Genomic DNA, 27948 nt, shown 5'->3' with positions numbered 1-27948 from the left:
TTTTATTAATTCAAACTCTTCGTGAGATTATCTCTAAATTGGGTCTGGATATTTTCCAGTAAATCGCGAAGGAATAGTCCATAGCTAGACAACATTTATTAAATTTCTCCTAAAGAATTTGTGGAATACTTTCGATATTCATCAGCAATAAACAGTGCTCTCCTTCCACTACACTCCTGAACTCCATTTCCCATAAACCCACTGGCGATGACGTCACCGTCAGCCGCTCATCTTCACCCAATCGCGTTACACTCCCCCGTTTGGAGTGACCTGTACTCTAGGAAGTTCCGGTTCAAAGTAATTTACATCCTGTATCAGCTGGGTTTCAGTTTGCGTTTGTACTTTGCGAGGTATTGTGGACTTTTGTTGCGTACTGAGCGTTTTTCTTCTGCATTATTCTGTCTGCCTTTTCTTATGACCTGTTTTTCTGTATTTCGGTTTTTCTCTTTCGTCTTTGCCCTTATCGGATTTGTTGTATCGTTGGACCGTCTCTGGCTGTTAATTCCTGTAACCCATCCTGTAAATAAACCTGTCATAACTTCTTACTCGGCAAGCGTCACTCCTATCTGTCTGGCTTTACAAAACTACTACCGTAAATAAAGATAAATTGCGAAGGAATAGTCGATATCTTAAATGAGGACGAAGTGTCGGACAGCTGAATTGTTTGAGATGCGCCTTTAAAACCAGGAAGTGAATACATCTTGGTGTTGGTAGGTGTTTGAGGAGGTTACAATGGATAAAAACTCTTGACTTATTCTGTCCTTTAATCTGAAATTGATCTGAAATTGAAATTTAACATGTATTTCATTAGCTCTATAGCGCCACCTAGGTTTCGATGCATATTTGACATTACGGAAATGCTCAAAAACTCAAATATTTTGATCTTTTTTTATACTGTACTGCAAACAGATTAGCTGTAACTCTAAAAAATTCTCCAATATTCAATATGAGTTTCTAGGTTCATGAAAAGTTAAATGGGATTAACTGCACATTTCGTGAAAATACACATTTGGGTCCAACTTTGACCGTTTTCTCGGTTTCGCCCGGTATGATTTGCGCTGTTGTGGGACAGAGGGACCCCTTGTTCGGATCATTTTCACGAGTTTTCTACCATAAATGTAGTCACTTCTTGTAAACTAATTGGGAAAAACAATACAGTTTAATTTTTTTAAAGAACTAAATACACCTGATTTTATCCAATCAGATTTTAAACCACTTCGACTGTGTTTAAATGACAGGCCTTAATGTGTAAAATGGCACAGTTTATTGCCATTTCTAAGCATTTTTTTAAATGTTAGATCTTCAAAGCTGAATACAACAAATTAGATTTTATCAAATCAACAAAAACATGGAAAAAATTATGGAATTATCATTAAACAAAGAATTCGTAAAACAAATCAGAATATGTTTTATATATTATAAAAATATTATATATATATATATTTATTTTAAAGTTTTAAATGAACAGTTTTGAACATCTCTGCTGATTTTTCAGTTTTATGAGGTAGAGTCTCCTGGAATTCAGGCTTTCAGTTAACAGCTGTGCTGAACTCATCAAGAGTTCATTACTTGAATTTCTTGTCTCTTGCTGTGTTTGAGAGCATCAGTTGTAAAGTTGTGAAGAGGTAAAGTTGTTATTACCGAGTATTACGGATTATTACTGTGTAATTACTTTAAGAAATGAAGGTCAGTCAATCTGAAAAGAAAAAAATCAAGAATAAAAAAAATAAATGTTTTGATGATGAAACTGGCACTGATCAGGATCGGATCTCAGGAAAGGAAGAGCAAGAGTTCCCTCTGTTGTACAGGATAAATTCAGTTTCCAGCCTCAGAGTTTCCAGCCTCAGAAACCACAAATGCATGGTTTTGTATGTGTTCCTTCATAGTCTGGATCACTTCACTATTCATTTACAGTGTAGGAAAAAATAAAATAATAAAAAAAACATTTCTCTCTCTCCTGTATCAGGCAAACCTTTCCTCATCTTGCATTAAATTTTTCAGTATTGTGTTCAGTAGTGTGGCGCCTCAGGTGTTTGGTGGAATGCTTACCCAACGCTCGGTCTACACACTTGATTTTGTTGGGAGGGCAGATATCGTCAGTTCCTGAGACAGAAAGAACAGAAAATAAATACAGTATATAATCAATCAAAACAGAAAATATTCCCTGTCTTACTGAGAGAAAGAGCTGTAAGTTAAGAGAGCCCTTTTTCTGGCTTTAAGGCCATTTTTTAAATAAAAAAAGACCAATGACAAGAGCGCGGAGTGCAAGGGCAAGAGTGAGAGAGAGAGACCAACGACGAGAGCGTGGAGCGCAAGGGCAAGAGAGAGAGAGAGATAGAAAGAGAGAGAGAGAGACCAACGACGAGAGCGCGGAGTACGAGGGCGAGAGAGAGAGAGACACAGAGAGACACAGAGAGAGATAGAAAGAGAGAGAGAGACCGACGACGAGAGCGCGGAGCGCGAGGGCGAGAGAGAGAGAGACACAGAGAGAGATAGAAAGAGAGAGAGAGACCGACGACGAGAGCGCGGAGCGCGAGGGCGAGAGAGAGAGAGATACAGAGAGATACAGAGAGAGAGAGAGAGAGAGAGAAAGAGACCGACGATGAGAGTGCGGAGCGCGAGGACGAGAGAGAGAGATACAGAGGGATACAGAGAGAGATAGAGAGAGAGAGAGAGAGAGAGAGACCGATGACGGGAGTGAGAGAAAGCGCTGCAATTAAAAAAAATGTCTAGTGGAAGTGATGCACAGAGACAGACACCGATTCTCCTTATGAAGATTTTCATCACCTGGTAAGAAACCCACAGTTGCAGTGTCATAAGCAAATGTCTACAATGAGCAGCTTCAAAGAACGTATAGTGATTTCTAGCTTGTAGTGTGAAAACAGTATTTATTTGAATATCTCACGAAAAAAAGTAAAATGAACTGAACTTTGAACTAGTTCAGAATTAAAATTGTGAACTTTGAACGTGAACTGTTCACTTTGAGCGTGTATGAACTGAACTTGAACCAGTTCAGAAAAGCTGTGAACTGCCACAACACTGCAGATAATGTAAACATGTTGATTGGATTACTGATAAACTCGTATTATGAAGTGTGTGTAAACACGTAGGTCTTGCTTAATGACCTTCAGAGACTTTTACAGAACAAATTGGTTTAAAATTGACTGGAAAACCCATCAAATGAAAGTGGACAGAGACAGAGACTCAGGCAGTCCTGATTGGTTGGCAGTGCCAGCGTTTGTTGGATGATGGAGCGGGCGCTGTGTTCCCTGTTCCCTGGTGTTTGACTCATGACCAGCTGAGTTCCTCAGATTGCAACCAATCCAGAGTCATTCCCCCCACAGGCATATTTAAAAAGTCTTTAAAAACCAATCCATGACCGCCCACCACCCAACCAGTGGTGCCACCCAGCAGCACGCCAGCCCCTCGCTAATAGCATCATCTCATCAGCGCTGTAATTAATCAGCGGCGAGCCGCGCGCCGCACAATGCGCACTGTTCTTCAGGCTAATGTTTGGGGAAGCGGAGCTCCTTCTCCATTTGTGTTAAGACCAGATTGATTCCGAGACGTTAAAGAGACGGAACAAAGGCCCAGAGAGTCCATTAGGACCCGCAGCTCGGCTGTCTGGACACTTCTGCCTGATAATAACTCAGGTGAGGAGACTTCATTAGCCGAGCTCCAGGACGGCCCTTTGTCTCTCTGTCTGCGGAAAACGGATGGTAGAATTAGGCTTTATTTTCCTCTGCAGAACCGAACGGTTACCAAAACCTCGCCACGCCGCTTCACACCGCTCCATTCATAAAGTCATAAAATCAGAAATCTCAATCTATAGAATTTACATTTACACCTCCAAAAAAATACCAAGTGAAGCCTTTGCACCTGATCCCTACTGTCACCTCTGTGTTTATAATCAAATTGGCCCAGTAACGCATATGTTGTGGGAATGTCCCATTATTTATAAGTCCTGGTGTAACGTACAGTACAGGCCAAACTCTCCCTTGGACTCTCCCTCTCTTTTTCAATGCGTTTTCTTTATTTTCATGACTATTTACATTGTAGATTCTCACTGAAGCATCAAAACTATGAATGAACACATGTGGAGTTTTATGTACTTAACAAAAAAATGAGCTGAACCTCCACAGTCACCGGACCTGAACCCAATCCAGATGGTTTGGGGTGAGCTGGAGCACAGAGTGAAGAAGACAAAGGAGCAACAAGTGCTAATAAACACCTCTGGGAACTCCTTCCTTCCTTCAAGACTGTTGGAAAACTTTTCATTTCAGGTGGCCACCTCTTGATGAAGCTCGTTGAGAGAATGATGCCTCAAAGTGTGTGCAAAGCAGTAATCAGAGCAAAGGGGGGCTATTTTGAAGAAACTAGAATATATATATTTTTTCAGTTATTTCACCTTTTTTTTGTAAAGAATGAGAATCTACAATGTAAATAATCAGGAAAAGTCATGAAAAAGTCATGCTAACAGCTCTGAATCTTCCCGTTTTTCCTTCCCCAATCCAATTATTTTCATTCCCCATTACTTAACTTTTTTAAGGCAACCGGTTTCCTCAATTTTTTAAAAGTAAATTCAACTTATCCAGGCGTACAGTGTATATCCTGTTTGATTCGAATCACAAAATAATGAATAGAACACGCACAATTAATAAATTAAGTAAACTACATTTAAAACATCTGTTATTCTTACTTTTTAAGGTTAAAATCTAATTTATACTATTAAAATTGATTGTTTTGTCTTTGCTAAGATAAGATCAATAAAAAAATTTAATGTTCAAATTAACAAACACAAATTATACATACAAAGTTTGTATAAATATAAATTATTTATATTTGAGATATCGCCACAGTTGTGATTGTGAACATTAAGCAAGCAGTGATGCTCTCCATGAGTCCATGACACTGTTAGTGCCAGCACCATTGGCAGACGGCTGCACTATGATGATCATATTTAACACCCTTCCCGTTTTTTCCTTCCCCAACACTCTTTCTTCTCAAAGATGACTTTATACTGCAGCGCCAGCTTCCTCACTGCAGACTTAAAAAAGACAATTCTCCAAGCTTGGTTTCATCCTGTTCTTCCACATATTTCTATCTATGAAAAATACTGTGCTAGATTTCAGAGTGCTTCAGAGAAAACTATAAGAAACTGGTCTTCAGTTATTAGTCTTATCAGGAATCTTAAGTAATTTACTATTTCTACTTCCCTGTTTGACTTTTTTCCCTTTACTGCTGTAATCACATTCTCCCCAAAATGTAAACAAAAATAGTTCAGAAATCAATATTTGGTGGAATAACCCTGGTTTTTAATCACAGTTTGAATCACAGCATCTTGAGTATGTCTCCTCCACCAGTCTTACACATTGCTTTTGGATAACTTTATGCCTTTACTCCTGGTGCAAAAAAATAAAGCTGTTCAGCTTGGTTTGATTTATATAAGAAAGAAAACCTCTCTAAGATCCTGAGAAAGAACCATTTGGTAGAACCAGTAATCAGATGGAGAGCCTCTCTCAGATCCTGTTGAGGAAGAGCAGTAAGGAAGCTGAATGGCTGTAATATACCTGTACTGCAGGAACAGTCCGTGCTGTTCTCCAGACTCAGCTCCAGCTGCTGTAATTGCTGGAAGCTCTAATTGCTGAGACAGTGCTTTAATGAATTTGCTCTCAGCAACTAATTTGGCCCCAGGCGCCGACGCCTTAATGCGAAACCTGAACTTCTATCAGCTAAATAAACGATCAATTTACACGCCGGCGCTCTTCTTCCGCAGAGAGCAGAACTCTGCACTGGGGGGTAATTCAGGAGAGGAGGTGTTTAAAACAACCATTCTTCTCCTTCTTCTTCTCCACCCACTAAAGAACCCTGAAACCTCAATAAAAAAAGAAAGAGAGAGAGAGAGAGAGAGAGAGAAAGAGAGAGAGGAAAGCTCCAGCCTGAGCTGCTTCTGCCTCTATTTCATCAGGAAACTTCACCTGTGTTTCCTGAGATAAGATAATGGATAATTAACAAACTACAAATGTAAAAAATGTAATGTAAAAAAGTCTATATAAATTGTTGTTAGCTACTTTAATCTCTAAAAAAATACATATTTTTCTGTATTTCTGTAAAAGAAGTCTCAAAAACTTCACAAAAAAAGCTTGTGGAAGAAACACTAAGAGTAACCATCAGGGTTGCCAGGTCCTGCCAAAGTTTCCAGCCCAAATTTAGTCTAAAACCCACACTTTAGAAGCTTAAACCTGCACTGCAAACCCATACGTTGTTTGAACTCAAATGATTTAAGTCTGTTTTACATAAAAATTTATATTTCTAAACAATACTCAACATTTCAGTATTCTGAGTTAGTGTAACTGAATTTGTGAGCACATATACTGTACTATTCAAACTGAGATCTTTGAGTTGAACCAACTTATAATAACTGAGTTTAGTCTGTTGCCATTAACAACATGCTTCTTTTCTATTGGTTTCTGTCACAATCTATTTGCATACTGGGCGTGTCCAACAGTTTCTGACTAACACTCACCATCAGTGTGTAGTGATTCCCCCCGGGGCTACCTTACAAATAAATCAACTTCCCCTTAAGTTGTAATATCTTGATGTTTTAATTTATGCTAACTCAAATTTTCATTCCCCATTACTTAACTTTTTTAAGGCAACCGGTTTCCTCAATTTTTTAAAAGTAAATTCAACTTATCCAGGCGTACAGTGTATATCCTGTTTGATTCGAATCACAAAATAATGAATAGAACACGCACAATTAATAAATTAAGTAAACTACATTTAAAACATCTGTTATTCTTACTTTTTAAGGTTGAAATCTAATTTATACTATTAAAATTGATTGTTTTGTCTTTGCTAAGATAAGATCAATAAAAAAATTAAATGTTCAAATTAACAAACACAAATTATACATACAAAGTTTGTATAAATATAAATTATTTATATTTGAGATATCGCCACAGTTGTGATTGTGAACATTAAGCAAGCAGTGATGCTCTCCATGAGTCCATGACACTGTTAGTGCCAGCACCATTGGCAGACGGCTGCACTATGATGATCATATTTAACACCCCGCCAATGTAGCCAAAAACGGTGAGTTTTTGGACCCTTTGTATATCTATAAATACCTATAAATAGCAAAATCAGAGACACTGATCCAAAAACTGAAGTTCTGTCTTATTTTTTTTTCCAGAGCTGTATATACCGTATATAAATACTGTATAGCGGGGTATATAATCAGTGTTACCTGGCATGTGGACCATCCGGCACTGACACTCCTGCTGAACCGCTTGGGTCTCGCAGTGCAGGCGACAGGCGCTGATGCTGTAGGTATCATAACCCGGAATTAACTGCTCAGTGGAGGAGCGACAGTTTCCCCACGGCTGCGGCAGGTAGGTCAGCTGAGAGAGAGAGAGACAGATAGAGAGAGAGAGAGAGAGAGACAGTATCAGTATAAAGCAGTGTGGATCTCAGTATCCATATATATGGAAAACAGAGGTGACAAACTCAATATTAGAAATAAATACGACACTTAGAGATGTTTATTACACTGAAACTAAAGCTCTCAGAGAGCGTCTGAACCACCGCGGCTCTGCAGACAGTAAACACAGCTACACAAATAAGACGAGACAGAGAGTTCAGACTGTGTTATCATCATTTATCTGCTAAAACAGACCATTTTAACAGGTTTAGGGCCTGAATTTTGCTTGTTTTAGTTTTAAAATAACTCTGTGGAGTTACGATGATAATAAAGAAGCTCACATACATTCAGTACCAATCAAACATTTGGACACACTTTCTCATTAAATGTTATCTATTAATATTTTTTCCTACAGTGAAGTGATCCAGACTATGAAGGAACTCATAAGGAATCATGTAGTAACTTAAAAAAAAGTTAAACAAACCAAAATACTCTGCGAAGAAGCATTTAAGGTTTTTTTTTTTTATCTGGGGAGCTGTTAAATTACAGAAACTCTCGCTCTTCCTATCCTGGGGTGGCCCTGATGAGTGCCAGTTTCACCATTGTACCGTTTTTGATGATCTTTGCTGTGACTGAACTTGAGGATAGTTTCAAAGTTCTTGAAATTATTTTTTTTTTTCAGATTGACTGACCCTCATTTTTTTCTTAAAGTATTGTTTTTTTTTCTTTACTTAGTTGAGTAGTTGTTGCTTCTCATAATCTGGTTTAGAACGTAATTAAAATAGAGCTGATCACTGTATACCTGTAACTCTACCTCTTCACTACTTTACTTTAACTGATGCTCTCAAACACTTTATTAAGAGACAAGAAATTCAAGTAATTAACTCTTGATGAGTTCAGCACAGCTGTTAACACTTTTTTGTTCACTAAATAATTCAATATGTTTTTTTCTGTATAGTTTGGATGAGTTTAGTAGTAATTTATAATTCAAAACATTTAAAAAAATTAAAAAACACTGAATTTAGTGTGTATCCAACTTTTGACTGGAACTGTTACCAAACAATAATCCTTTAGTTGTTTTGTTTTTTTAATCAGTGTACACTGTTTTATCATTTTTGCCTATATAATATTTTTAATAGTGTAAGACAGGGGTGTCCAAACTTTTTTTGTTGGGGGCCAGAAGGAGAAATATATTTGAAGTCATGGGCCACAGACTCTGTAATAAAACAAATAATGAAATATACCACTTTAAATAATACATTTTCCTGATTATTTCATTTACACACCATTTTACTTGAGTTACTATCTTTATCTTTGACAGTGTTGTGTAAACTAAGATTTTTCAAGTTGATGTTTAATTTCATGATGTCTCTTAATATTAAACTCCTTAATTACGGCAACTTTTAGACTCTTTTGCCCCGTTTTTCTGCGCTAGAAATGCGCACTCTCGCTGCTTTTAGACTCTTTTCCCCTGTTTTTCTGCGCTAGAAATGTGCACTCTCTCCGCTTTTAGACTCTTTGGCCCGTTTTTCTGCGCTAGAAATGTGCACTCTCTCCGCTTTTAGACTCTTTGGCCCGTTTTTCTGCGCTAGAAATGTGCACTCTCTCCGCTTTTAGACTCTTCGGCCCATTTTTCTGAGCTAGAAATGCGCACTCTTTCCGCTTTTAGACTTTTACCCCGTTTTACTGTGCTAGAAATGCGCACCCTCTCCACTTTTAGACTCTTCGGCCCATTTTTCTGCGCTAGAAATGCGCACTCTCTCCGCTTTTAGACTCTTTTACCCCGTTTTTCTGTGCTAGAAATGAGCACCCTCTCTGCTTTTAGACTCTTTGGCCCATTTTTCTGTGCTAGAAATGCACACCCTCTCCGCTTTTAGACTCTTTGGCCCGTTTTTTCTGAGCTAGAAATGCGCACTCTCTCCGCTTTTAGACTCTTTGGCCCGTTTTTCTGCGCTAGAAATGTGCACCCTCTCCGCTTTTAGACTCTTTGGCCCGTTTCTGACACCTAGCGTTCAAATTTTGAATCTCACATTATAAAAACCTGCTTAACAGCGGGCCAACTTTCATTCTATTTCTAAAATACCTCACGGGCCGCGCCAAAAAAGGAAATGGGCCGCAGATGGCCCACGGGCCGTAGTTTTGACACCCCTGCTATAAGAGGACTGGACGTTTTTCAGAAGTGTGTATATAAAGTGTGTTTTTGTGATGTTGAGGTGTGTTCTGGTGTTGTTAATAGTGAAGTTTATGAGGTAGCAGGTCGTACTCTTTGCTCCTGACAGGAAACAAACGTCTGAAACCCCGGCGAGACCCCGAAACCCAGCTGGTGGATATACGGAGGCTCGTCCTGACTGTGGATCTGAACACGAATCCCCGCCTCCAGAGACGTCTCATCTACAGAGAGAGAGAGAGAAATAGAGAGATACAGAGAGACAGAGCCAATATCAGTGTTAAGCTGTGTGGATCTCGGAATCAATATATATGGAAAACAGAGGTGACAAACTCAATATTAGGAATAAATACAGTGTTTAAGGTGTTACGGATGTTTATAACTACAGAAACTAAAGCGCTAAGGGGAACAACAGAACCGGAACAGGCAGATCTCTATATTTCTGTATCTACAAGACTGAGAAAAGTTATATTTTACATTTCATTGGGTGGCTGGGTTTAAACTTAGGGGTGTGGGTCTGTATTAGCATTGGTTTGAATGCAAGTGATGCCCTAGCCATACGTCAGTGTTCGGGAATCTGCCCTGGGTGGGTATGGTGGCCCTCCCTCCCTACCTATCACTCATTGTGGGCAATGCATAGCACCATTAGCAGTTAGTGTTCTCCTCCAAGCGTGTTGAGCTTCAGTGGTGTTGTTGAGGTTAGTGGCAATTTAAAAAAGATCATTCATTGCTCCAAAAGTTTTAAAAAAGTGAGGATTTGATTGTATTAAGCCCTAAAAATACATACAGTATATTTTAGGGGTTATGAGAAATCATTACAGAAAAAGATGATGGTGCAAGTGACCAAAAAAACCCACAAATGTAGTATTTTCATGATCAAAATTATGATATTCATTGCATTAGCTTAATTTTGTGTATTTTTTGCAGTGTAGTGGCTGATTCCAAAACATTAACTTTATTCTTTTTGAATCATTCTTTGGTAGAACAACTTGGTGGACTCATTTACATGAACAAACATTTACATTAGCCAATGAGAGAGAGGCCTTCAGTTGCTTAGAAGTTAAACTAAGTTTTTTGAGGCCTCACCAACTATTACATGCCTTAATCTTACATGCTGTTATCTGTTTTACAGTGGATTGGTGTTTTTTCTAACCTTTTCCACCTTGATGAGCTTCAATAACTCATATAAAAATGGTTTGGGCCTTACTTTTGATAGAATCATCCTCTAAAACATGACATTAAAAAGATTACTTTTTAAATATTGCTGCCTATTTTGAGAAATGCTGCTGCAAAATTAATCATTTCCACCCAAAACAGTGACTAATTGATGCAGTGAGGTGGTGGTGGGTGTGAACACCGGGGGAATAAACAGATACAGACAGATTTATAACAGTTTCTGCTGTTTATACTCATTTAATCCCACCGTCGCTGCAGCCTTGTGTCTCTATGCAAATCCATCTACATCCATCATCTCCAGATCATAACCCAGCCTTCACCATAAATCACAGCTCTGCTGTCCGAGATGAGCTCATTATCTCTTACTCGTCTCCCTCCAGATGGGCAGGTACTCGTCCTGTTGGATGTCCAGCATGATCTCCAGGCCGTTCCCCATCCCGCCCTGCTTCGTCTTCCTGGACGTCGTCTTGTTCCCGTTGAACGTGTAGCATTTCCCGTACCTCGTGTAGACCTGCAGAAAAAAAAAAAAAACACATATCATCAGTACTGGAACGATCAGCCACAGGTGAAAATACAGGTAAGGTTTAGATTTTCTAAATGTTCATAACACTAATTACTGCACAATTTCACACTGTCGAAATGAACACTGTACTTAAACATGTCTGTGAATTTAAATCCAGTAGGAACATCAATAATTTTCATATACTATTGTTTATATAATACATTCAAAATAGGTGTTTGGTGAAACCTTCAGCAAAGCTGTAAAAAGCTGTAAACTTTTAACTCACCAGGTTTAGTTTTAGCTTTAGCTCTCCAGGTTTAGTTTTAGCTTTAACTCTTCAGGTTTAGTTTTAGCTTTAGCTCTCCAGGTTTAGTTTTAGCTTTAACTCTCCAGGTTTAGCTTTAACTCTCCTGGTTTAGGTTTAGCTTTAATTCCCCAGGTTTTGGTTTTGGTTTTAACTATCCAGGTTTAGTTTTAGCTCTAGCACTTAAGATTTAGCTTTAGTTTTAGCTTTCTAGGTTTAGGTGTAGCTCTCTTCTTGTTTATGTTTAGCTTTAATTCTCCAGGTTATTTTAGCTCTTGAACTTAAAGTTAATTTTAATTTTAGCTCCACTGGTTAAAGTTTAGGTCTAACTCTCCAGGTTTAGGCTTAGGTCTAGTTCTCCTTGTTTAGGTTTAGCTTTAACTATCCAGGTTTAGGTTTAGATTTACCTCTACACGTTTAGATTTAGTATTAGCTTTCTAGGTTTAGTTTTAGTTTCAGGTTTAGGTCTAGCTTTAGCTTTCCTGGTTTAGGTTTAGCTTTAACTCTACAGGATTGGGTTTAGCTTTATCTCTCCTGCTTTAGGTTTAGCTTTAGCTCTCCAGGTTTAGTTTAAGCTATAGCACTTAAGGTTTAGCTTTAGTTTTAACTTTCTAGGCTCAACTTTAGCTCTAAATCTCCAAGTTTAGATTTAGCTTTAACTCTCAAGGTTTAGTTTTAGCTTCAACTCTCCAGGTTTAGTTTAAGCTCAAGCTCTTAGTCTATTTTTAATTGTATTATTTAATGGTATGCTTTATCTCTCCTTTTTTACTTTTATCTTTAACTGCTGACGTAAACCTGACACACTTTTAGGACCGCCCATTTTTCGAAAGATACTTTTTAACTTGAAGTTTGTGTGCAGTTCTACCTTCTCTATTTTTGCAAATGTCAAATATATAAATATATTTAGATCAGGGGTGCACAAACTTTTGCATAACCCAACCCAGAGCAGCTGGAGCACATCACATCTGCAGACAGCGGTTTATTGCAGGTATTACAGGGATCAGATCCGTCAGAGACGGATCCATCTGCCCACATTAAACTGACACCAGTGTCTTCCTTCAAAACGAGGATGATACCAATATCACACCCATTTACACACAACCCTGTAAAACACCACGTCCAGATCAGAGCTCGGGAGATAAGGCCGGCGTACAATCAAATTTAATGGCTTCTTAAACGCAGAGTTTAAGAGCGGGCGCTCCCTCCGTAATCCACAAGCGGCTGAAAAATAAAAAGCCTGTCATCTGCTGCTTTATAGCGCTCATCTCGCTTTAAGTTAAAGGTGACACCGAGACGATTACTCAAGCTCTTCTTCAGCGCGTCCCCGGACACTCTAATCAAACCCCCCGAGAGGAAACGGCAAAAAACACCAACAAATAAACGTCAGGAACCAACAGATCAGCGGAGGAGAGCAGCAGGATGACAGAGTAATAAACGGACACGGAAACAAAACACAAAAACAGCAGAGATAGAGCCGAGGAGGAGCGTCCGCCATCAAACGCTGACACCCAGCCAATCCTCAAACACACCGACTCAATGTAGAGCAACAGTTAGAATATAAATTATAAATTATATTCTGTACATGTAATAATTAAACTTAGTATCTCAAAAAAGAAGCTTCTTACCTTTTTTATCTTATCTTTCAATTAAAGTATATGTATATATATAAAATGTATAATACGATTTGAATACAATATAAAGATCACATGAACAGTTCTGGCCAGAAGCTGCTGGTCACCATCATTACACCCATCCACTGTGGTGGTAATATTAATCTTATATGGTGTATTCCTCACGGTACACATGTGACACTGTGGATGAAGGAATTCCCACAATTCACCTGGCTTAATATGAGCACACTGAGTATCTATCTATCTATCTGTCTGCCCTCATGTCTGTCCCGTCTGTCTGTCCATCCATCCATCCATCCATCCATCCATCCATCCATCCATCCAACCAAACAACTAACCAACCAACCAACCAACCAACCAACCAAACAACCAACCAACCAAACATCCATCCATCCATCCATCCATCCATCCATCCATCCATCCATCCATCCATCCATCCATCAATCCAACCAAACAACTAACCAACCAACCAACCAACCATCCATCCATCCATCTGTCTGTCTATCTACACTATACACACACATTTTAAATCCAGCAGCAGGTCATGCCAGATAAGGAATCTATCTATCTGTCTACCCTCATGTCCGTCCGTCCTGTCCGTCTGTCTGTCTGTCCATCCATCCATCCATCCATCCATCCATCCATCCATCCATCCATCCAACCAAACAACTAACCAACCAACCAACCAACCAAACAACCAACCAACCAAACATCCATCCATCTGTCTGTCTATCTACACTATACACACACATTTTAAATCCAGCAGCAGGTCATGCCAGATAAGGAATCTATCTATCTGTCTGCCCTCATGTCCGTCCGTCCGTCCTGTCCGTCTGTCTGTCTGTCCATCCATCCATCCATCCATCCATCCATCCATCCATCCATCCATCCATCCATCCAACCATCCAACCAAACATCCAACCATCCATCCATCTATCCATCTGTCTGTCTATCTACACTATACACACACATTTTAAATCCAGCAGCAGGTCATGCCAGATAAAGGGTTATACATATAAAGACACACACAAACACACACACACACACACACACACACACACACACACACACACACACACACACTTCTCTCAGAAAATAGTCTGAGAGAAACTCAAAGCTCTGCTAAAATATCTAATTACCGCAGTAATTATGTACTGTGGCGTGTGTGAAATCCTAATCCTGTGGAGATGTTGTGAGATGAGATCAGTGTAAACTCGACTAAACTGCCTGATCTGATCATCTGCACCTGCACACACACTTCCTCCAGCTTTTATAGAAACACTCCACCAACACACACACACTGTACTTAAAAATGCCCTAAATCCGATTTCCTCACCAAATCTGATGTTTGATTTAGTCTGCTTTACACTTTTTTATATTTTTTAATATGTGTTCTCACTCCTAAACTGGAGTTTGCAAGCTAAAGTTTCAGTGTCTAGATTAACTTAAGCAGTAACTCGACTAAACTAGAGGTTTTACAGTTTATAGTGTAACGTAAAGCCCGATACATAAAGCCGCTGGTTCGAATCCTGTTTATGCAGCTTGCTATCAGCTGCCAGAGCCCTGAGAGAGCACAGTTGGTCTTGCTCTCTCTCTGGGTGGGTACAGTAGATGGTGCTCTTCTTTCTACTCATCACTCCTAGGGTGATGTGGATCAGCACAATGCTGCGTCTGTGAGCTGATGTATCAGAACCAAGTCGCTGCGTTTTTTCCTCCAATCCCCAATAAATTTTAACAAGACCAATAACCCCTTTAACATTTAACATATGTGGATTTTGGTGTGTCATCATACTGTATAGAACCACTGCCTTTAATGAAGGACCCTTAAAGAACCCCTTTTATTATACAGCACTTTTTACAGCCTATAAAGCAACTTCTATGATTCATTCTCTTGTATTCTTCCTATTGTACTCTGGTTATTGTGGAGAGCACACTTCTATACCTCAGTAAAACACTAGTTCCAGGCTGGCAGCTTCGTGTCCTCAGGTCATCGTGCCAATAAGCCTTTTAATGGACTCTCCTGAAGATACAGCCATAAATCCCATTGATCGCCTAATTACCCGCCGAGCTTGTTAGCTTCTTATTAGCAGAACTGCCCCAAAGTGCAGCCAGTTTTACCTTTAACACACAGCTTCATCAGGACCCAAACTGAGCGTACTGCTGCAGTCACGCTGCAATAATCTGTTCTGGTCTTCAGCTCAGAAAAAAAAAAATATATATAGAGAGAGAAAAAACTGTGGATATATATACTCTCCAAGAAGTTGATTGTTGGAATGTAATGAAGCTTTATATGTATGAATGTAATAATGATGATATATTAGAGTGATTATAGGAGTAGTGTGAAAGGATCCAGTTCAGTTCTGCACACCGGGTTAAAGGAATTTTAGCTCATTTCTCCATACAGAACACCTTCAAATCCGGGATGTTGGTGGGTTTCTTTGGTAGAACGACTTGTGTGCTTAGGGTCATTGTCTTGCTGGATGATCCACCTTCTCCTGAGATTCAGTTCATGAATCTCTCTGATTTGTTTAACTTAATTCTCTTTTTCTACTTTGAAGACATCTGATGATAGTTTAGTTCGTATTTTTGCAGTTATATAGAACTTTCTAAGGTGTCTGACTGTCCCAATCAGAACCAGGATTAGTCTGTAAGATAATATGGCGATACACAGGTTTCTTGTTCATAACTCCACCGTAAGAGAAGGGGATGGTGGGTGGATGAAAGACGACCTACGCTGCGGTATTTTCCGCGTTTGAGTGGATATTACGAAAAAATACCCGAGTTCAAATAGGCTGCAGTGATTGGATAAACTATGGAAAATCTGCCTAGCAACCAAAATAAATTTTGATTGGTTACTTTTGGACCAATAGTTTTAAAGAAAACCCCAAAAAACTGACCTCAGTCCTGTCGCCAGTGTGCATCAGTATTCCGTACACCTCAGATTTCCACTCGTGGTGGCTGTATTTTGCAAAACTTCACCACTTTTAACATATGAGCTTAGACTGACATAGAAGCTTAGTAAAGTATTTGTCAAATGGATATGATAAGTTGTCCATGAATGAAAAATATTAATGAAAGAGTTTGTGCTGAAGCTGCAGCACAAAATCTCAGCTGTCTATGAGAGATGAAGTGGAGATGGAGTTAGCTCGCTTTTAAAGTAAGTTATAAACTATGATTATTAATTCCTCAATCAAATATCACAACAAATGCTGTTAGTTGGATGTTTGACGTTGCATTTTGGGTAAAACCTTACGTGAACTAGTCGATAAAGTTTTCCCCACCCCTTAGCCTCAGCGTTGTTAACCCTTCCACCCACCCGTTTTCAGCGATGCGGGCGGTTCCTCCCTACCTACCGGGATTTCAAGAGAAAACACAATGTGGATGGTCACTGACCTCATTTGATGGAAAGAGGAATGATTGGCAATGACCCCAGACTATATTTTACACTAGTAACGCGTTACTCTAACCTGACCCTTTTTTTCAGTAACGGGTAATCTAACGCGTTACTATTTCCAATCCAGTAATCAGATTAAAATTACTTATTTAAGTCACTGTGCGTTACTCTCTCTCTCCACCTCATCTCCTCCACAAACACACACACACCGCTCCCTTACCCATTCCCCCTCCGCTCTTCCCCAATCACACGCGTCTCTCGCGCTCGGCGTGTCTTTAGTTTCCGCCCGTTTTCGTTTTTCGCCAGTTCTCTTTATTAAAGCGTTTTTTTTGCGGCCCCGTCCCAATTCACTAGCCAGGGCAGCGGTCTGCCACAAATTTGATTGGCAGAGGAGAGCATTTAAAGATTTTACACCACACGTGATTGGAAGTTCACTGTGGCGCAGAGCGCGTATACCGTAAAGACAAGAAAAGTTCCGGTGCTTTAAATGAACACTGTCAGAATTAAATCCTTCTCAGTAGTTGGGTCCGGTATGGGTCCATATTGGACAACGTCTGGGTCCGGACCCGGACCGCAGTCTGCAAATATGTGATCCCTGGTCTAGACCATATACACGGTTCTGTTTTATAAACCCACTCCTTGCTGCCCTGCAGAGAACAACAGGTTCAATGTTCAGTTTTACAGTGTTAAATATGTCAGGTCAAGAAAGACTTTCTTTATTTTATATATTTTTTATAAAAACAAGTATTTATGTTTAGTAAAATCAAGAAATACCACATTTTATTTTTTATTAAAAAAAATATCTATGTTAATTTTTTTATTTTTTATAAAAAAAAATTATTTTTTTAGGAAATAGTTCAACTTAGAGATAAATTGTTGCTGTTAAAAATGCATTTTCCAATAAATGGAGTATTGGCAAAACTGGTTATAATGTTTATGTTAAGGCGGCGGGAGGTGGTGTCTGCAGCTGCTGAAAGTAACTAATAAAGTAACTTCTAAAGTTACTTTTAAAATCAAGTAATCCATAAAGTAACTAAGTTACTTTTTAAAGGAGTAATCAGTAATCAGTAATCAGATTACTTTTTCAAAGTAACTATACCATCACTGGTAGTTTATTGTTTAAATCACAGAAAAAGGTCGACTGTACGGAAAACTGAAGTGTACGGTATACCGTTCACTTACGTTATATGCTTATATTAAGATAAAAGAAATGTTAATGGGGTTAGCAAATTGTTTTCTCAAATTGAGTAAAGTAAGACGGAAATAACTGATATTTCTTGGCTTACATCTGGACACAAGTCTGTGAGTTTTTGTGCTACATTTGTAAGTAAACGAAATAAAAAAATATATACTGATTAAGATCAATTATTTTCTTTTTTTTTTGTTAAGACCTTTTTTATAGATTTGTAGAATTAGTAATATCTGCATTCCAATGCAACATGATTATTTACACACAAGAGTTTGAGGAAATAGAGAGTATATAAAAAATTGTACATTCACACAATGGTTAGTAAGAAATAAAGATTTAGTTTTTTTTGCAGTGTAGAAGGCCAATGATGCAATGCAATGATGTGCCTTCTCTCGTATAGGCATGCCAGTACCACTTTAAAATAAGGCTCCTTTAAAAAGGGTTTATAAATAGTTTATAAAAGAGTTAAATAATGGTTATTAATTAGGTTATAAACATAGGAAGTACAACAAATAGTGATTCCACATTCGTTTATACATACTCTGTTAAACCTCAGATCTTACTACCAGATGCTTATCTTACTTTGTCTTTTCCATCAGTCAGCATTAACTTAATTTCTGTTAATCATTTTTCACTATTCATTTAGCTATAATAACATATTAAAATACTAAACTGACTTTCTATATTATTTTATTAGATAATAATAATAATTTCACTCATGTGTTTTAACTGCTTATTAATGGTTTATAAACTGATTAACAATCATCATTAAACTCTTTTATAAACAATGTATAAACCTTTTATGAATGAGCCTTATTAAAAAAAAATGGTACCAAATATTTTACTGTTGATTGGTCCACACTATACAAAATAAAGTGATTAGATTTTTTGTAAGTAATTCATAACATTAATAAACTCCTTTATGAACTATGTATAAACCCTTAATAAAGGAGCCATATTTTAAAGTGGTACCGGCATGCTTATAGGTCAATGATCTCTCACCAGGAGGTACACTACCCAACGGTCGCTTCCGAGAGCAAGAAAGGAGGATGCAGGGGATGCACTTAACGCCCTCTGGTGGCAGAATCAAGTGTGTACATTTATTGTTATGATCTATTGTAATTTTAGTACTCTTTCCTTAATTTCCTTACTTCTTTTTTACACGTCATAAAGTGAAAGAACCGGAAACAGCTCGTTTACTGTACCAGAGCTCCGCTAGCAGCTACTCCCACTGAAAAGCCACTCAGAGCTCCTCTCTCTGGAGTGATGCCCAAGAACACCTCATTAGCATACATCTTCCCAAGCCACTTCCAGCTGCTTTAATTGGGCTTAATGGCTCGCTATTAGCGCTCCTCAGACGCTGCTTTAACTCAAACCGCTGCGCCGGTTCTCGCTCCGCTCTCCCACTGGGAGGAATCTCCTCAGCTTTAGTCAGCGAGCGCTGCGTTTCTGTATCTGTATCTGTAGCATCTCGCTAACGAAGACCTTCTGACTCAGTCTGAGTCTGTTCTCCTCCTCCCTGTTTATCTTTAGACGCTGCAGCGCTGACTCACGCGAGGCTCTGATTTCTAATCGATGACGACTCGTCTCTGAGTTCAGAGCTGCTGGCAGTCGGACTCTGAGCTGAGCTGAGCTGAGCTGAGCTGAGCTGGATGCTGGAGATCTTTTTAATTTTCCTACACAATCCATCACTGATTGGTGGAAACCTCACACTAGACCTCGAGCAGTTTGGAACGTGTGTCTCTCCACTCTTCCTCCAGACTCTGCTCCCTTAATTTCCTTTAAATGAAATGTAAAATTTACTGATGATCAGTGATGGTTTGTTTGGAGAGTCATGTCTGTCATCTGCTGGTGTTGATACACTGTGTTTTATTATCAAGTCTAAAGTCAGCGCAGTTTTGTTTTCCCGCAAAATCTTACAGCACTTCATATCTTACAGCTTCCCTCTGCTACTGACAACTTTTATGAAGATGCAGATTTCTTTTTCCAGCAGGACTTGGTACACTGCCCACACTGCATACCAAAAGTACCAATTGGTCTTATACTGTATAATATTCTAATTTTCTGAGACACTGATTTTTGGGTTTTCATTATAATCATCAACAATAAAAAAAACACTTAAAATAGTTTTTAAGTTCTCTGAACTCATCAAGTTTTACTGGCCGGTAGGTTCATGCAACTTGATAATATTAGTTCTTCTGACAAAAATTAAATAAAAAAAAAAACACTTTTTTAGAGTGTACATTTAAGTGTATATACATGGTGTTAATGGTGAAATGCTACTTTATGGCACAAACTTTAGTCTAGACTCTGGTTTAAGCTTCCAGGTGTGAAAACCTGGACCAAATCTAACTAGCCAGTGTCGAATAACTGAAGCATAACTATCCAATCAGAGCGTATCTAATGGAGGTGTAGATAGCCGGTGTTATCTGGGAGCTGTATCTGATTGTATAAGAAAAGAGAGACACTCAATTACACACTAATCCCTCATCCACATCTCCAGAGGGGTCGAGACTCTGAATTTGATTGGCTGTTCATTTAAAGCCTGCCGACTCCCACCTTGTAAGGATGCGAGAAAAAAAAAAAGAGAAAGTGGAGAGCAGAGTGTTTCAGTGACACTCTTCAGAGTGAACGAGGGAGATGTTTAAACAAGCAGTCTAAACAGTTTAGCCCGGCTTTACGCTCCATTAGCTAAAAGCTCTCGCAGAAGGGGATGCTGGGACGGCGCTCTGGCACCACATCAAACGCATTACATTTATTGTATATCAATTCTTAACTTCATTAAACAACTGACTGGCAGCATCTTTCCCTAAGTAGCTTATTCCTCCTCTGTGCCAGGCTGGAAAATGGGTCATGTCAAAGATCTCGTCACACACACGAAGACGCCCAGACGTACACACACTCCAGGGAGGATTATTAGATGTTTTTATCTCACTACATTAATCTGATTCTGTAATAAACACAGATCTGACGCAATCTGCCACTCAGAACGAATAAAACCCGAGCTAGTGCCGAAGTGTGCCAGACTTACAAAACAAGCTCCATTCATGAACAGAAGAACCCTGACCAGATAAAACCTATCATCAAAGTCCAAAGAGGAGATATTAGTCTACAAACTCTCTATTTAAACACTTGTATACACTAAAATAGGAGGTCTTAGTCTATAAACAACCTTAAAACAAACTTTTATACAGTAGAACAGGAGATATTAGGCTATAAACACTCTTAATAAAAATCATATATCTTAAAATAGGAGATACTGGTCTATAAACATCATCAGTAAACACTTCTATAAACTAGAATAGAAGATACTAGTCTATAAACGCCCTAAATAAACACTCCTATACACTAGAATAGGATATATTAGTCTGTAAATACCCCTAATAATAAACACTCCTAAACACTAGAATAGGATATATTAGTCTGTAAATACCCCTAATAATAAACACTCCTAAACACTAGAATAGAAGATATTAGTCTATAAACACTCTCTTTAAACACTTATATACACTAAAATAGGAGGTCTTAGTCTACAAACAACCTTAAAACAAACTCTTATACAGTAGAATAGGAGATATTAGGCTATAAACACTCTTAATAAAAAATCCTATATCTTAAAATAGGACATACTAGTCTATAAATACCATCAATAAACACTTCTATACACTAGAATAGAAGATACTAGTCTATAAAGTCAAGTCAAGTCAAGTCAAGTAGTTTTATTGTCAATACTGCATATGTACAGGACATACAGAGAATTGAAATTACGTTACTCTCCTTCCCAATTTTACAGCAAGTACAGATAATAGATATAATAAAGGAGAATGGGAGACACTATGTGTACAATACACCAGGGACACAAATAGACATACATGAGACAAAAACAAGGTGCAGTGGTGTGGGGGAGGAATAGATATATAAATATAAGTAAATAAGTAAAAATAGATATATAATTATAAAATAAAAGAGTGGGAGACACTATATGTTCAATACAGCAAGACACAATAAACATACGTAAGACAATTGTCACGAATGAGAGGGTGGAGGGATGGACGTAAGTGCACAATATATTTTATTTAAACAAACTAGATTATAAAAACAGAAAACAAAACACGGGTAACGCAATAACTCAAAAAAACAAGATAAGGATATAAATCTAACTAAGACAAAGACTAGAAAAACTGAGGAAACATGAAACTCTAAATATAACTCTAAACATAAAATATCCTGAGAACACAAAGATTACAACCTGAACAAACTTGGAACACTTACATACAGAGGACAAGGATACAAAAGACTCAACACTGAACGCTCAAACAGAGGGGCTTAAATACATGAGGAGAGTGAGGAACACCTGGGCTTGGATAACGAGGGGGCAGGGTTACAAACAAGACACAGGTGAGAACACTAATGGTTAGGGCGGGGCTAGGGCGGGGCTAGGGCGGAAACAGGTACAGAAACACAACACAAGCACATGGCAGAGAGGGGCAGGAGCACAAGAGACCAAATGAGGGAGACAGACATGGGCTAAACTGTGACATTACCCCCCCTCAACGGCGCCACTACCAGAGGCGCCGAGAGAGAGGGAACAGAAAAACAAGACAAGGCTAGACAAGACCAGAGAAAGAACACAGGGGCAGGAACTGAGACAGGAGACTAGACAGGAGAAACATACTGGGACTGGAATGGAGACTGGGGAGGTGGAAAAAACAGAGACTGGACAGGGGACGAGAACTGAGACTGGACAGAGGGCTGTACATTGGGCAGGGATGCAGAAAGGGCAGGGGACATGAACAAAGACTGGACAGGGGACGGAGACTGGACGAAAGACTGGACAGGGGACGGAGACTGGACGAAAGACTGGACAGGGGACGGAGACTGGACGAAAGACTGGACAGGGGACGGAGACTGGACGAAAGACTGGACAGGGGACGGAGACTGGACGAAAGACTGGACAGGGGACGGAGACTGGACGAAAGACTGGACAGGGGACGGAGACTGGACGAAAGACTGGACAGGGGACGGAGACTGGACGAAAGACTGGACAGGGGACGGAGACTGGACGAAAGACTGGACAGGGGACGGAGACTGGACAGGGGGCTGGACGTTAGACTGGGACAGAGACTGGACTGTGGAGGAGAACATAGACTGGGCTAGGGGCTTAGACTGGACAGAGGACTTGGGCTGGACAAACTGGGACTGGACAAGACAGGGCGATGGAACCGGGACAAATACACTAACTGGGACTGACACAAATACGGTGACAGGGATGGGAACAGAAAAACCACCGGGGACAGGAATGGGAACAAACACAGACACTGGGACCAGGACAGGGAGAGACATGGGAACAAACAAAACTTGGGGATGCCCAGGACTGGCTAAATTCTGTGGGGTAGTTAGAGGGGCCAGCCTGGGCACAGTTCTTGGGCAGAGGTCCGGGGGCCTTGGGGCGGGCCTAGGAGCCCGTGACCTGGGAGCAGGCCTGGGGATAGGCCTGGGGGCATACAAAGTTCTGGGAGTGGGCACAGGGTCAGAGGCGGCCGGAGCCGCGGGCACAGGGTCAGAGGCGGCCGGAGCCGCGGGCACAGGGTCAGAGGCGGCCGGAGCCGCGGGCACAGGGTCAGAGGCGGCCGGAGCCGCGGGCACAGGGTCAGAGGCGGCCGGAGCCGCGGGCACAGGGTCAGTGGGTACCACAAGAGTGGCAGGCACTGCTTGCACTGGAGCAAGTTCTGTAGCAGAGGCAGCAGGTGCTGGAGCTGGAGCTGAGGCAGCAGGTGCTGGAGCTGGAGCTGAGGCAGCAGGTGCTGGAGCTGAGGCAGCAGGTGCTGGAGCTGAGGCAGCAGGTGCTGGAGCTGAGGCAGCAGGTGCTGGAGCTGAGGCAGCAGGTGCTGGAGCTGGAGCTGAGGCAGCAGGTGCTGGAGCTGGAGCTGAGGCAGCAGGTGCTGGAGCTGGAGCTGAGGCAGCAGGTGCTGGAGCTGAGGCAGCAGGTGCTGGAGCTGAGGCAGCAGGTGCTGGAGCTGAGGCAGCAGGTGCTGGAGCTGAGGCAGCAGGTGCTGGAGCTGAGGCAGCAGGTGCTGGAGCTGAGGCAGCAGGTGCTGGAGCTGAGGCAGCAGGTGCTGGAGCTGAGGCTGAGGCAGCAGGTGCTGGAGCTGAGGCTGAGGCAGCAGGTGCTGGAGCTGAGGCTGAGGCAGCAGGTGCTGGAGCTGAGGCTGAGGCAGCAGGTGCTGGAGCTGAGGCTGAGGCAGCAGGTGCTGGAGCTGAGGCTGAGGCAGCAGGTGCTGGAGCTGAGGCTGAGGCTGGAGCAGCGGAAGCTGCTGGTGCTTGAGCTGGAGCTGAGGCTGGAGCAGCGGAAGCTGCTGGTGCTTGAGCTGGAGCTGAGGCTGGAGCAGCGGAAGCTGCTGGTGCTTGAGCTGGAGCTGAGGCTGGAGCAGCGGAAGCTGCTGGTGCTTGAGCTGGAGCTGAGGCTGGAGCAGCGGAAGCTGCTGGTTCTTGAGCTGGAGCTGAGGCTGGAGCAGCGGAAGCTGCTGGTGCTTGAGCTGGAGCTGAGGCTGGAGCAGCGGAAGCTGCTGGTGCTTGAGCTGGAGCAATGGAAGCTGCTGGTGCTTGAGCTGGAGCTGAGGCTGGAGCAGCGGAAGCTGCTGGTGCTTGAGCTGGAGCTGAGGCTGGAGCAGCGGAAGCTGCTGGTTCTTGAGCTGGAGCTGAGGCTGGAGCAGCGGAAGCTGCTGGTGCTTGAGCTGGAGCTGAGGCTGGAGCAGCGGAAGCTGCTGGTGCTTGAGCTGGAGCTGAGGCTGGAGCAGCGGAAGCTGCTGGTGCTTGAGCTGGAGCTGAGGCTGGAGCAGCGGAAGCTGCTGGTGCTTGAGCTGGAGCTGAGGCTGGAGCAGCGGAAGCTGCTGGTGCTTGAGCTGGAGCTGAGGCTGGAGCAGTGGAAGCTGCTGGTGCTTGAGCTGGAGCTGAGGCTGGAGCAGCGGAAGCTGCTGGTGCTTGAGCTGGAGCAGCGGAAGCTGCTGGTGCTTGAGCTGGAGCTGAGGCTGGAGCAGCGGAAGCTGCTGGTTCTTGAGCTGGAGCTGAGGTTGGAGCAGCGGAAGCTGCTGGTTCTTGAGCTGGAGCTGAGGCTGGAGCAGCGGAAGCTGCTGGTGCTTGAGCTGGAGCTGAGGCTGGAGCAGCGGAAGCTGCTGGTGCTTGAGCTGGAGCAATGGAAGCTGCTGGTGCTTGAGCTGGAGCTGAGGCTGGAGCAGCGGAAGCTGCTGGTGCTTGAGCTGGAGCTGAGGCTGGAGCAGCGGAAGCTGCTGGTGCTTGAGCTGGAGCTGAGGCTGGAGCAGTGGAAGCTGCTGGTGCTTGAGCTGGAGCTGAGGCTGGAGCAGTGGAAGCTGCAGGTGCTTGAGCTGGAGCCGGCTGTAGAGCTCGGGCAGCGGGTGCTGCTGGAGCTGGCTGCAGAGCTGGGGCAGCGGCGGGTGCAGCTTGGGCAGGCTCGGAGGGTTCCAACCCGAGGAAAGGCGCTGGGAGCGGAATATCTCCTCGGATTTGCTCGGCGAGGAGCCGGAGAAATTCAAGGTCCGCCTTCCGAGTAGCATGCCACTGTGCTACGTCCATATTTAGGTTGAGTCTTATGTCACGAATGAGAGGGTGGAGGGATGGACGTAAGTGCACAATATATTTTATTTAAACAAACTAGATTATAAAAACAGAAAACAAAACACGGGTAACGCAATAACTCAAAAAAACAAGATAAGGATATAAATCTAACTAAGACAAAGACTAGAAAAACTGAGGAAACATGAAACTCTAAATATAACTCTAAACATAAAATAACCTGAGAACACAAAGATTACAACCTGAACAAACTTGGAACACTTACATACAGAGGACAAGGATACAAAAGACTCAACACTGAACGCTCAAACAGAGGGGCTTAAATACATGAGGAGAGTGAGGAACACCTGGGCTTGGATAACGAGGGGGCAGGGTTACAAACAAGACACAGGTGAGAACACTAATGGTTAGGGCGGGACTAGGGCGGGGCTAGGGCGGAAACAGGTACAGAAACACAACACAAGCACATGGCAGAGAGGGGCAGGAGCACAAGAGACCAAATGAGGGAGACAGACATGGGCTAAACTGTGACAACAATAGTGCAATATTGATGGTGATTGAGATGGAATGACAGTAAAAATAGTAAATAACAGCAGTGCAAATACGGTATATGGTATATAGCTTAAGGCTGGTAAAGTGAATGGGTGCGTAAGCTCTTAAAGTTCACAGTTTAATTAAGTGGAATTAAAGTGCGTATTGACAGTGCAAGTATATCAGTAGTGCAGGTGTTGTGTAGTGCAAGTCAGTTTGGAAGGGACCAGTACTTTGTGCATTGTAGTGCAGAGTTTCAGTACTTTATTAGTGGGGGGGTCAGGATGCTGAGTGAGTGTGTGCTGGGGGCAGGATTGGGATGGGGGGTAGAGCAGGAAGAGAGTTCAGCATCCTCACAGCCTGATGGATGGGGCTGTCTCGCAGTCTGCTGGTCCTCGCCCTCCTATACACTACAATAGGAGATATTAGTCTGTAAATACCCTCAATACTAAAAAAAAACCTATACAGTAGAATAGGAGATATCAGTATATAAACACCCTTAATAAACACTACTGTACAGTAGAATAGGAGATATTAGTATATAAACACCATCAATAAACCCTCATATACACTAGAATATGAGATATAATAGTCTATAAACTCCATCAATAAACACTCCTATACACTAGAATCCTATACAAGATATTAGTCTGTAAATACCCCTAATAATAAATGCTTCTATACACTAGAAAAGAAGATATTAGTCTATAAACACCTTTACAAAACACTCCTATAGACTAGAATAGAAGATACTAGTCTATAAACGCCCTCAATAAACACTCCTATACATTAGAATATGAGATATAATAGTTTATAAACTTCATCAGTAAACACTGCTATGCACTAGAATCCTATAGGAGATATTAGTCTGTAAATACCCCTAATAATAAATGCTCCTATACACTAGAAAAGAAGATATTAGTCTATAAACACCACCAATAAACACTTCTATACATTAGAATATGAGATATTAGTCTATGAACCTCGTCAGTAAACATCCGTATACACTAGAATAGAAGATATTCGTCTATAAACACTCTTAATAAACACTAATATACACTAGAATAGGAGATATTAGTCTGTAAATACCCCTAATAATAAACACTCCTATACACTAGAATAGGAGATATTAGTCTATAAACTCCATCAGTAAAAACTCCTATTCACTAGAATCCTATAGGAGATATTAGTCTGTAAATCCGCCTAATAATAAATGCTCCTATACACTAGAAAAGAAGATATTAGTCTGTAAACACCATCAATAAACACTCCTATACACTAGAATATCAGATATTATTCTACAAACACATCAATAAATAACTAGAAAAGAAGATATTAGTCTATAAACACCATCGATAAACACTATTATACACTAGAATAGGAGATATCAGCCCATAAACACCATTAATAAACACTTCTATATTCTATATGCACTGTGTTGGAGGTGGAGGGGTTTTGGTTTGATGCCCAGGTTGGCACCAGGGAGGCTGATCCAGCACCAGAGGGCTGCAGGATTAATGTCCTGCTGCTGAGACGTCCTTCAGAGAGGCAGGATCCTGCACTGCCCCGGTGCCTCAGCAGGACAACAACCACCAAGTTCATCCACTGTGATCAAACTACAAATTAAACATGATATAACTTATTATTATATCACTAAACACACTGTAACAAATATTATAATAAACATCAAATAAAATATTCATTTAATAAAGAAAAGATACACAATATACATAAGGTAAAATAGGTGTTTCCAGTAAAGTGGCCAGTGAGTGGAAGGACAATGTTACAGTAAGTGTTTCCAATAAAGTGGCCAGTGAGTGGAAAACACAATAATACTGCAGGTGTTTCTAATAAAGTGGCCAATAGGTGTTTCTAATAAAGTGGAAGCCCAATGATACAGTAGGTGATTCTAATAGAGTGGCCAGTAGGTGTTTCTAATAAATTGGCCAGTGAGTGGAAGCACATAATACAGTAGGTGTTTCTAATAAAGTGGCCAGTTAGTAGGAGCACCTGATACAGTAAGTGTTTCTAATAAAGTGTC

At 41.1% G+C, this 27948-nt stretch overlaps 1 protein-coding gene across 1 annotated transcript in view; it reads right to left on the bottom strand.

The window, feature by feature from the left end:
- asic4a (acid-sensing (proton-gated) ion channel family member 4a) overlaps positions 1-27948 on the bottom strand; it is a 174166-nt gene that overhangs the window by 7729 nt on the left and 138489 nt on the right. Inside the window, exons 2-5 of the mRNA XM_007232385.4 lie at positions 11133-11277; positions 9687-9814; positions 7250-7403; positions 2050-2103 (exon numbers count right to left, since the gene is read on the bottom strand). Of these exons, the coding sequence (XP_007232447.3) occupies positions 2050-2103; positions 7250-7403; positions 9687-9814; positions 11133-11277 (481 nt within the window). The remainder of the gene's footprint in view (positions 1-2049; positions 2104-7249; positions 7404-9686; positions 9815-11132; positions 11278-27948) is intronic.

Source organism: Astyanax mexicanus, chromosome 11 (assembly GCF_023375975.1).
Source record: "Astyanax mexicanus isolate ESR-SI-001 chromosome 11, AstMex3_surface, whole genome shotgun sequence".
Lineage (NCBI taxonomy): Eukaryota > Metazoa > Chordata > Actinopteri > Characiformes > Acestrorhamphidae > Astyanax > Astyanax mexicanus.
The sequence above is the reverse complement of the archived record's forward strand: the minus strand, read 5'-3'. Positions and strand labels throughout refer to the sequence as shown.